Genomic DNA, 11,278 nt, shown 5'->3' with positions numbered 1-11,278 from the left:
TTTTTTAGAGGATAAATTTGTTTTTTACTAGATCGTTTTGATTAACCATGAAAACTTAAGCGTGCCTTTTGACAATATTAAACAGTTCTCCGCTTTTTTCATTTATTGTCGACAAACGGGTGAAATTTCACCCCGTTTGATTGCTCATGAGACGGGCGGGTGAAATTTCACCAACCCGTACAGATTTCACTCGGTTTTCAGTTTTTACCCGGGCAATCAAACGGGCCCTTATTGACAAATTATACGACTCTTATATTAAACCGGTTTTCAAGATCAGATCCGAGGATCTTAAATCGTCCCCGGATCTGAGATCCGGAGCTATCAAACGCAGTGTCTTTTTTTTTTTTTTTCTTTAACCAAGCCTTCCGGTCTACCATTACCATATTACGGATATGATATCTCCTAAGTGAGCTTATGGTGTTTAAGGATTATTTCGTGTACATAGTTTTTTAGTTGAACGGCAATGATTCATAGCCCAAATTAGTGACAGAACAAAAAAAATTAGCTGAATGACAACGATAAGTTAGCATTTGGACGACACATTAAAAAAAATTGGTTTTATGAAAGCTAGTTTTATAATAAGTTGGTTTTTAAATCATTTTTGAAAAACTGGTTGTGCTTTGAGCAATAGAACCAAACACATTTTGTAGGGGGCATTTGATATACCCGAAACATGGAATTTTAGAATCAAATTGCCTATTTTTGAAGAAATTGGAATTATTAATCAAATATGGCATTTTGTTTTTGGAATTAGGAAACCAAAACCTGAAATTGTGAACCCATTTTAGTTTGAGGAGAAATTATGATCCTATAATTTTCATTTTGATTCTAGAATTTTTCATTCTTGAATCGAAATCCCAAGCCATCAAACACACGTTAAGAGTTTTGGTTACGTCCTCAACCATATAAATTGTCCCAACTAACCTTTGAAAATGAGTGTGGGATTCATCCTTCCAGCTGTCTACATATGTCCATAGCACCACTACAAAAGAGCTCTTTATGAGTGCAAGAAAAGAATTATGTCCATAGCACTCAGAAATCGTTCTCCACCCACCTTCTGCATTGGCTCAAATGCTTGAGATAGAAATAAAAAGCAAGTGAAGGAGTTCTTGATTTAAAACATTAGATTTAAAGAGTATTATATCCGAAATATCATTTATCTGTATAGTGCTCAATAGATGATCATAGTGTTTTATAAAAAGCTGATACATATTAAATAACTTAATTGAGAGTGTTTTTATGAAAAGCAGAGAGATGGATCGATTACCATATTGAGGTAAGAATCGATATAAAAGCAAATTTCAAATACAATATTCACCGAATTCTTAAATTGGTTATCGTGGCGAAATTTTAGCCTTCTGAACTGGCCTTCCTTGCCGGTGTGGACCTCCAGCACAAGCAATGGCAGCGGTTCCACTGGGACCAAAACAGATGGTGAAATCCAAACAAATCCTTATCTCTTCTCTAAGAAGATTGCAGAACAAAAGGAAAAAAAAAAAAAAAATCAATGGCTTCCTGCTCAACTGCTGCGAATTTGCATATGTGCTTCAAAATCAATCGTTAGTTGCACCTGATATCAATCAAGCGCTTCACGAAGTGCCATGGTGAAGCTCCTGCTTTATGTTGACAACCAAACTCCTGCACAGCCATAAAACATATCGAGCCAAGATCTTTAGGTGGTCAATAGTTTTAGAGTTTAAGAAACAGCATGATCAATGAATCAGCTCACTCATGTCGGTTTCTTCTGCACATAAGTATGCACCAAATTCCAATAATTGCATCATCACCAGCCTTCATCGACACTGATCCTAATAAATCTCTCTCCTTCTCTATGTCTCTCTCTCTGTCACTCTAGCCATGGCCATCTTCTCTAGAACGGTGAAGATGATTTTGGTGATGGGGTTTCTGCTTGCTACTGCTGTCACTTGCCAGCAGCTCTCTCCTTCCTTTTACAGGAACAGCTGCCCACAAGCGTTGGCTGTGATAAGGAATGTGGTTTCCAAAGCGGTTGCCGAAGAACCAAGAATGGGAGCCTCACTTCTCCGCCTTCACTTTCATGACTGCTTTGTCAATGTACAGTGTCTGCTTCTTTTCTAGTTTCATTCCCTTTTGAATCAATGCTCTCCTGAAGATTCGATCAGTAGGCCAACCAGTAAATGTCATCAATCTGAGATGAGACGACACACGTTCAAATCCCATGGATCGCACCCTCTGGCCTCTGCCATAGATTAGAGCCAGAGCCAGCTCATTGTTATGCAACATTATTGATCTGACCTTCTGTGATGCAGGGGTGTGATGGTTCAGTGCTTCTGGATGACACCCCAACCTTCAGTGGGGAGAAATCTGCCCACGCTAACATGGGCTCCACAAGAGGGTTCGATGTCATAGACAAGATCAAGACAGCAGTTGATGCCGCCTGCGGTGGCGCCATTGTCTCCTGCGCCGACATACTTGCCGTTGCAGCTCGTGATTCAGTAGTCCTGGTGAGTGAACTTGATCTTGCCCATTAATCACCTTCCATGCAGTTAGACCAGTTACTGCTCTGTTTGCTCCCTACTGAAGAGAAGTGGATGATTCTCAGTAAGGGGACGCAGATGAATGCCCCTATCTCTTCTTCTCATGTCTTCAAGCTCCCGCTGATTCTAAAGGACCCTTCATCTGATCTGTTTCTTATAAATTTTTAATCAACAATTTAATCATATTTTTACAACAGAATAAACTGTCTCTTAAATCCGTGAGTATTTGCTTTCTTTATTTTAGCAGAATTCATAATTTTATACATATAGGTTGAGTTTCGATGACTGGATGACAAAAAAGGATTCTGATGCTGCTGATCACAAAGTTCGGTCCTAAGGTTGTAACTCTTTCAATTCCTTAGTAACACCTTGCCAATTTCTATATGCAGCTGGGTGGGCCATCATGGACTGTTCAACTGGGAAGGAGAGACTCGAGGACTGCTAGCAAGGATGCTGCAAACCATAACCTCCCTTCTCCTGCCGCAGATATAGCGGTTCTTTTGAGCAACTTTCAGAGTAAAGGACTCGATGCACAAGACCTCGTTGCACTCTCCGGAGCACACACGATCGGCCTAGCTCAATGCCGATTCTTCAGAAACCGGATCTATAATGGCACCAGCATGAATCCCCTGTTCTTGAGCCCACTGCAATCATCTTGTCCTGCAGCCGGCGGGGACGATAACACCGCACCTTTGGATGTCTTGACACCAATGAGCTTTGACACAGCCTACTATGCAAATCTACTGTTGAACAGAGGCCTGCTACCTTCTGATCAGGCGCTCCTTGATGGTGATCTTACAAGTCGAGCAGTTAGGCAATATAGTTTAGTTCCTCTTCTTTTCTCAGTGGATTTCACCCGCGCCATGGTGAAACTGGGAAATATAAGTCCCCTAACTGGAACAGAAGGCGAAATTAGACAAAATTGTAGGAAGATTAACTAAGGGAGAAAACGGACATCTCTTTTGATGATAAGAAAACCAGCTAGAATGCAGACACTCAGTGGACCAGCCAAGATGATGGGAGTTAATTTATGTAATGTTGAAGCGAGGTGTGATCTATCTTTTGAGGACATATGGTCGTTTGTGCATTTAAGTTATGAAGTTCTTTATGTATTATTTGTTGGATTATTGATAAGATAAAGACTTCAACCATTGTGCAGTTGCTTCCTTTGTCTTTTTCTTAACAGAAGGCTATTAAAAATAATGGAGTGAGGAACAATTTTTTGGCTATTCGAGCTAAGTTGGTATCTTTTCACTAAAAAAATCAACCACAAGTTTATAAACGATCATCAAAGTAACTACATTGCCTATTAGGAAATGATCTATAATTTAAATCCTGATCATGGAAAAATGGGGCATCCAATTGCTACAGGGGCTCCAGTTCATGATAAGAACATCTTGAAATGACAAAGGCAAGCTTCTTTATCAAGAAACCTGTTTTGGTGCACCAGCAAGCCAAGCCTCATTTTCAAACGAGAACCTGCCCACATGTAGCTCGGCCACTGACTTTAACCTCCCGTCCCGTATATGTATATATGGTACTTAAACTAGATCTTGGCTGTTATAGTTCTATCATTAGTGTTGATTTTTGAGTTTATCTCTCTTCGGTGAATAAAATATTCTGAAACATCTTGATGGGTAATAATAAGAGTAAGACTCAGATGTTAAGGTTGTCTAAACAATAAATAATGATCAAGGTTGTCTAAACAATAAATAATGATCAGATATATACAGCAGTCAATTTACTAGATATATACAACAGTCAATTTATTAATTGGATGAGTAGAAAGAGTATTTTATCATACCATCTAACAAAAGAGCTAAAACCTCAGTTTCACCCGAGACTCGTGAACCCAACCAGCTATATTACACCTATTACGAAGACAACTCTTTCTCTTTTTTAGCGGAAAGGAATACAGACAACTATATCTTTGGTTGAGTTTTCTGAGCAAAGTTGCAGTAAAATCTTGCTAATTCAACCCATATTTTTCCTTCAGAAAGTGGGGCACCATTTTTTAAGCTTAAACAAAAATTTACTTTCTTTCTTGGAGATGAAGGAGAAAGCAACTCCGAACTTTACACTCCTAAAACAATAAAATTCTGCCCATTGTTCAAGGAACCATTTGATCTGAAGTTTCTGATTCAGACTCTCCAACAAGGAAAATCAGGACATCAAAATCTATTTGGTTCCATAACTTGGCTGATGTTGATCACCTTCTGATGTAACATCTGCGGGCGCCAACTTTCACTTGCTTTTGCATCATAACTCAAAGATGGACAAACTTTCGTTTGATGAAAGCAGCCATCAGCTTCGTCTTCAAGGTGAGCTCGTTGCTTTCTTCTAAGCATTCCGCAGCCTGGATTGCAAGATTAGTACGAACCAACATGAGATTGATGAAAACTTCATCCGACTAAAAGCTTGTAAGTGCATGAACGAATGTGCTAACTGTTGATCATGGAATTCTTTCATTAATTTTAAGAAAGGTTCCCCATTTCCCATGCCTTCGGGGTGTTGCGCTGTGCTGGGACGTGGGTAATGGATCACCCCATCAACTAACCTGAACCGTGCAGGTGAAGACAATAAATTTGTCAAAGGCAGCCATGTTTGAGCTCTGCACATGTAAACAAGCAAGGGACTCCACGGCCTGCAACAGGGCCAGCGCCACTCCTTTCTTCACGCTGCATATGACTTTGACATAGAATCTGCTCTGCTCAACCAGAAACACGTCCAGCTGCAGGAGCGAGACACAAGAGAGAGCAACTTAGGCATCAATGGCGATCGCAAGTTTGTGAAAGAAGCTCATCATTATCAATTGGTTTTAATCATATCGAGAAAGGATTTCCCCGTTCCAAGTATCAAGGAAGGATTAGGATCAACGTACCTGCAAAATTCTGTAAGAATCATGACGCGGCTGATCAGAGACTCCAGAAAGCTTAAACTTGTCATCTGTATCATACTCCCCTTGTCCACTGCAACCAAACGACAACTCGAGCTCTCGGATTTCTTGTTCGAGTTCCATGGCTTGCTTGTGCAACTTCTGCACATAGACGACCGCATCCCCAATGATTGAAGCTTTATCCATCTGCAGGAAAACCACGATTTTAATGTCCATTTATCAAATAACTAGAGGTTCCATAGCAAGCGACAAAGTGTGGAGGTGCAAAAGAATAAAAAAGTTCGCAATTCGAATGAAATAGACCTGAACAGAAGCAGATAAGTAAATGCCATAAAAAAATATTGACACATTAACATCGGCGCTGAATTCAGAAACGCAGTGGTAAGAACAGATACGAAGCAGGGAACCGAATTCTTTTTGGGAAGTGTGAAAGAGTTTTTAGGAACTGTATAGAATGAAAAGACAAGTGCCAACCAAAGTAAACAGAAGAGATTTCAGGTTTTCCGAGAAAGGAACGTTCGTTTTAGCTCAACCTACAGATTTTTCCAACACAAAGAGGATGGTTTCAGTAAGAGTAAAGAGTTTCCAAGTTATCGAAAGCCGACCTTTGTGATGAAAGGAACCAAGGAGCGGAGTGCCAAGAGCTTGTCCTTCAGCTTGTCCCTCCTCTTCCTCTCCAAGGCACGGAGACTGGCTCTGCTCATTGGTGGTTTTGCAGACGACGAAGAAACATGAGCTACTGGTTCAACAGGCAGGGAAGGCTCTTCAGCACAGCTGAGATCAAACAAGTTTTCAACAATGGAAGAAAACGCAGACTGTGAGGATGGCCTCAAGGACTCTGCATCTTCATGGAGGCCTTCCTCTAGAATACCCAGCAACTGCTCTAGTGAATGGACGTTCTCCATGTCACAGATAACAGATCAGATAGAGATGGCATCACAGTTCTCTCTCCATCCTCCTCCTTTCTCAACATATATGCATCTTTGAAATCGTATAACAATAAGTTTATCAATTGGATACGCTTCATAAAATCTTTCATATACACATTCCTTTCTTTGATTCTGTAACTTGCGTCTCTGTTGAATCATGGAGAGCGTTGAGAACATGAATCGATCTGAATTAAACAAAAGAAAAGAAACTTCAAGAAGTCAACGACTTGTGAATGCGTTGCCTGAGGCCCATGTTTTGGGATGGAATGAGAACGTGTGTTACCAAGGAGCAACATGGAGTCGGCGTGCAGAGCACGTGGGCCCAGTGGTGAGCCCAGTCTGTGCGAGTGCCGGGTTCAGGAGAACACGCGCCCTTCCAAGGTCACCTCTCACGTTTTGCACCGGCGTTGCCAAAAAGATGCGTATCGGCCGACACATGTCTGTTGTACTGCCAGACCGGGACGTGGTGGAACCGATACGACGTCTTTCATTTATCGGGTGATACGAACATGATAAATACCATAGGTTTGTGTTTTTGACATAATAAATGTTGTGTGTTTGATACATCTGAGGCTACTGCACTTGTTTGTTTGGGTACATGTTCAAAAAATCATGCATTTAAAGTAGGGAGGGCTGGGCGTCGCGCCGAGCCGTCACCAGGTACCCGTTATCCTGTCCGATCGGGCCTAGGTTCGGGCCTGGAAAACCAGGTCCCGGTCTCGATGGTGCGGTCCAGTGGCGGCCCGGTCCGTCCCCCATCCTCCTCCTCCTCCTCTCGTCCCCCATCGTCCGCCTCTCTTTCTTCCCCCTCCCCGCCCTTCGCCTCCACCTCCTCTGCCTCTCCTTCTTCCCCCTTCCCCCCATGGGCCCGGGCCCGGGCCGGGACCCGAGATATCGGGCCAGTCCCTGAGCCGGGTCTTACCGGGCCGGGACGGCTAGGCCCGATGCCCACCCCTAATTTAAAGTCGGGTAGAGGAAAGTTAGAATCTAAAATCCAAAGATCTCAAAATCTTAAAGCACTCGGATTTCAATGCCCACCCCTAATTTAAAGTCGGGTAGAGGAAAGTTAGAATCTAAAATCCAAAGATCTCAAAATCTTAAAGCACTCCGATTTCAAATCCACAGTGAACAAACACAACCTATAAATCCTTATCGAAAGTTGCAGTTTGACTTTTGAATTTGTATGAATTTAATTTCAAAGAGATAAATTTGAAATTTGGAAAGTAGGAATCCATTAGTATTGGTTGATACGCTCTAGGACGAGGCATCATCCATACACTATGTTTTTCCATTTTCCGCTCTTGGTTTGCACCAAGTGGAAGGGCAAATTTCTTTACTCTTATATAATGGAAAGTGCTTGGTATCCTCAAATGGCAAGCAAGTACTTAAGTCTCTTCACTCAACTGCAGTTTTCTTTTTCAAAAATTGCATATTAACACCGATTTAAATAGTGTTTCGTGAATATTAAATATTGAAGTAGATTTATAAAATATGAATTGGAGCAAATGTTTTGGCTGGTAGTTCCCGAAAAGTTTAGTCTTAAATTCAGAATACAGTGCAATGGATGACTGCACCGATAGTTTTATGTCATTGGGGTTCGATCATGGGCGTAGATAGGTGGGGGCTTCTTGGGACATACGCCCCATGGTGTATGAAAGCTTAGATTAATGGTTGAACTTGGGTAGATCTGAGTCCAATTATATATGACAGCCCCATGAAACATAGATCTGAGTTCCTCAATGTCGGAGTAAATCTGGGACCATATGGATCTATGATATCCCAAAAAAAAAAAAAAAAAAAAAAAGGAGTCCTGGCCTAGTAGCTAATTTTCGGTTGATTTGTATGTTTCCTTCTACATCGACGAAGGGGCGTTAATACGAACCAAGTTATACGTTATGGCCACATAGCAAGGGACCTTGTGATATGGGTTAAAATTCGTCACAATGGCTCTGATGACTAAATGAAAAACTCTTTTTATAAGAACAAAAATGTCCTTATAAAAATTACAGAAATACCCCTTAGGTTTAAACTATGGGGGGCATATGTATATATATATATAAACAACTGTCATCCCAAACCATGGATTTAGACTAAATAATGAACCCCGAGATGAGCCTCAGAAACTTCATGTGACAATTTTATGAGTTTTATTTCCGGATGAATGAGAGGATTAGATGACCCACTGCCTCGAAAAAAGCCGAAGCCCTAACACAATAACAAATAGAATTTTCCTTTAATTGATGCCCAAAAAAATAGCTAGCCAACACTAGGTAGGTCCGAATCCACCACCAGGTGGGTCCGAGTCCACCACCAGGCCGGTTGGCCCGCTGGTTGACAATAAAGCCCAGGCGTAGGGAATTTTGCCTTTATCATGTGCTTACATGTGGTGGGGTAAAGCATTAGCAGCGTGACATCGTAACCACATGGAGACTGTTTGGTAATAAACTGATTTATTAAAGATTTATAGAACACTGGAACACAATGTTTGTTTCACGAACCTGCTATAATCTTTGAAGCAACAGTAACAAATTGTTTTCATTGCCAAACATCCTCTAAGAGGTACTTGGAATGTTGATCAAGAAGTCAAATCGCACTGCGCATTCATATGGCAATTCTACTCTAAGAGTGTGTTCGATAAGAAGAACATTATGTTCATTATGGGTGCAGCCAGGATTTTACCTTTAACGTGGCCGAACAATCTCACGACTCACTCAACTGGACAAATTTCACATGGGCCAATCCTTGTTTTTTGAAAAAAATTTACAGGGACCAAACAGACATTTATCTTCCCTCCGCCCTGCGGTTCTTACAACACATAATTTGGAAACGCTATATTTTTGTTTTGTGTGAAACAAGATGGATTATAGATATTGTTTGTTTCAAGATCTATCAATCAAACACCGGACACAAACATGTCATGCTTTCTCATATAAGTACATTAAGTTCAACTCTCAAGAATGTACTTTTTAAAAATAGGTTGATGCAAAACATATATATATATATTAAGTTGATCATTTATTAGACTTTAATGCTGTTTTCATAATAAGAAAAAATGAAGGGCCCTCATGGCATGATTTTTTCATTAAAACAACTTGAATCAAAACATGTTTTATATGTTTTTTATATCAACATAGTCTTTATAAATATAATAAGATGTTTATATCGTATTTAAAATAGTTTTTAAACAAAAAAAAGCAATGGGTCTGGTTTTTATGCCCAAACTAAATATCTGGTTTTATATATATATATATATATATATATGAGAGGTGCTAGATTGAACAGAAACTATCATGGTCATGAAATGTTCTATCTTCTTCTCATGGACGGTTGGGAAAAAATAAAGAAAAAATGATGACACAATTTTGACATATATAATATTAATCCATAATTTTTTATCTCTTTTCTCTCAAACAACAATATAAAAAACTTAATGCCAATATTATTCCTTCCGGATTTAGCATGGTTTGGCATCACACACACAGCTACCAGCACCATACTTTGAACACACTTGGAAGTTAAGTTCACAAAGACATGATCAAGCAAAATTAAGTCATGTACTTCCTCAAATAGTATCAGAAGGGATCAAATTCAGGAGAGACTATCAGATCTCTCTAGATGAAGAAAAATGGCAGCTAAGATCCAAGAAGTTTAAATGTATATGATTTAGACGGCTGGCTTCTTGGTCTTTGAATCTCAATATCTTTGACTTGTTTTCATCCGATTTGACCACGCAGGTGTGATCTGAATCGCTTGTCGATCTCACATGAATCGACATCTTGTCTATCTTTCCTTCTAGAAAATGAATCTTTTCTAGTCATCATTTTTGGCGTTTTTTTCGTTACCATCAGTTTTTAAATGTTACAAAATCTTGCATGTATATATATAAGTCAGACTGCTGATTCGAGGTGAGTACTACTCGTCAATATTTCAGTATATCTTAAATGCAAATCAAATTGGAGTAGAACAACTGATATTGCTGTGGGTGTTAAGCAGTTTGTTTCCGTAGTTACACTTGTAAGGAATTCTAATTCCCATCTTTGGGGGCGTAGCTCAATCTTTGAAACGTAAATTTAGTATTAAAACTTAGGTGAATTTGTGTCCCGTTATATGGAGTAGTCTCATGAGATTCCGGTCACTGACCTTAAAAAATATATGATTCTTAACATGTAGTAAAGAACTTTTTATGCAGTTGGGGATGAAAGATTCGATGATATCAAACACAACCTTAGAGTGTAGGGTCACTTTAGAAAATTTTGTTGAGAAACAAAACACACATCAATCAATCAAAATCCACAAAAACCAAACTGATAGCGGAATTTTCACCAACCTCCCCTGAATTTAGTTGAGACCCAAATGATAAATGGAAGGTCAATGGAGTTGAATTGGATTGGGCCCGAGATTTGAATTCAATGGACAAACCAAATCCTCTAATCCAACTTGCATACCCACGTCAAATTGGAGAGCATTTACCAAACCCGATCCAACCCAATGAAAAGGAATCTTAGTAGGGCAAAGGGTTGATTTAAAGTTAAAGTTATTGCTGGCACCCACAAACAACAAAACATTGTTATCAATAAGCATGGTCATCCACCTGAATTTGCAAAAAAATGAAGTTTCTTGACCTTATTGTAACATGAGAGTTTGAATATAAAATCTAACAATATTGATGTTACACAAAGTATTTTTGCTCAACAAAAGAAATGTTATTATTGTTGACGATAATTTTGCAACCTATAAGGAAATGATATCTATAAAAATAAAGAAACCAACAAAAATAATAATTGCATCGCTATCACCAAAGAAATTTGGCGACCCAAAGTTGTAAAGAAAATCAAAGATATCCCTAGAGATTATTGTAATGAGGGAGTATTTATCGTGGTCTTCCGTAGTGAAAAATCACGTTAAATTTTCTAAGAGCATCGTAATCATTGATACCA

The 11,278-nt window shown here is 39.5% G+C and overlaps 2 protein-coding genes across 2 annotated transcripts; one reads left to right on the top strand and one right to left on the bottom strand.

Annotated features, from left to right (window-relative positions):
- Positions 1-1,514: 1,514 nt before the first annotated feature.
- LOC116255796 (peroxidase 70-like) lies at positions 1,515-3,667 on the top strand. The gene is made up of 3 exons (XM_031631818.2): positions 1,515-2,073; positions 2,289-2,483; positions 2,906-3,667. Exons 1-3 carry the CDS (start codon positions 1,858-1,860, stop codon positions 3,455-3,457), a joined length of 963 nt encoding a protein of 320 aa, XP_031487678.1. The 5' UTR covers positions 1,515-1,857; the 3' UTR covers positions 3,458-3,667.
- A 505-nt stretch (positions 3,668-4,172) lies between these two features.
- Positions 4,173-6,553, bottom strand: LOC116255799 (transcription factor FER-LIKE IRON DEFICIENCY-INDUCED TRANSCRIPTION FACTOR-like). The gene is made up of 4 exons (XM_031631820.2): positions 6,018-6,553; positions 5,398-5,598; positions 5,074-5,247; positions 4,173-4,872 (listed from the first exon to the last, which is right to left on the bottom strand). Exons 1-4 carry the CDS (start codon positions 6,315-6,317, stop codon positions 4,783-4,785), a joined length of 765 nt encoding a protein of 254 aa, XP_031487680.1. The 5' UTR covers positions 6,318-6,553; the 3' UTR covers positions 4,173-4,782.
- Positions 6,554-11,278: the final 4,725 nt, after the last annotated feature.

The sequence above is a fragment of the Nymphaea colorata genome, chromosome 6, assembly GCF_008831285.2.
Source record: "Nymphaea colorata isolate Beijing-Zhang1983 chromosome 6, ASM883128v2, whole genome shotgun sequence".
Lineage (NCBI taxonomy): Eukaryota > Viridiplantae > Streptophyta > Magnoliopsida > Nymphaeales > Nymphaeaceae > Nymphaea > Nymphaea colorata.
This window is presented reverse-complemented; position numbering and strand designations above follow the sequence as displayed.

Coding starts and splice junctions, on each gene's coding strand:
- LOC116255796 (XM_031631818.2), top strand. CDS start 1,858: ATGGCCATCTTCTCTAGAACGGTGAAGATGATTTTGGTGATGGGGTTT. Junction 2,074..2,288: donor TTCATGACTGCTTTGTCAAT/GTACAGTGTCTG, acceptor TCTGTGATGCAG/GGGTGTGATGGTTCAGTGCT. Junction 2,484..2,905: donor CTCGTGATTCAGTAGTCCTG/GTGAGTGAACTT, acceptor TTCTATATGCAG/CTGGGTGGGCCATCATGGAC.
- LOC116255799 (XM_031631820.2), bottom strand. CDS start 6,317: ATGGAGAACGTCCATTCACTAGAGCAGTTGCTGGGTATTCTAGAGGAA. Junction 5,599..6,017: donor TGGTTCCTTTCATCACAAAG/GTCGGCTTTCGA, acceptor GTTTTCCTGCAG/ATGGATAAAGCTTCAATCAT. Junction 5,248..5,397: donor ATTCTTACAGAATTTTGCAG/GTACGTTGATCC, acceptor TCGCTCCTGCAG/CTGGACGTGTTTCTGGTTGA.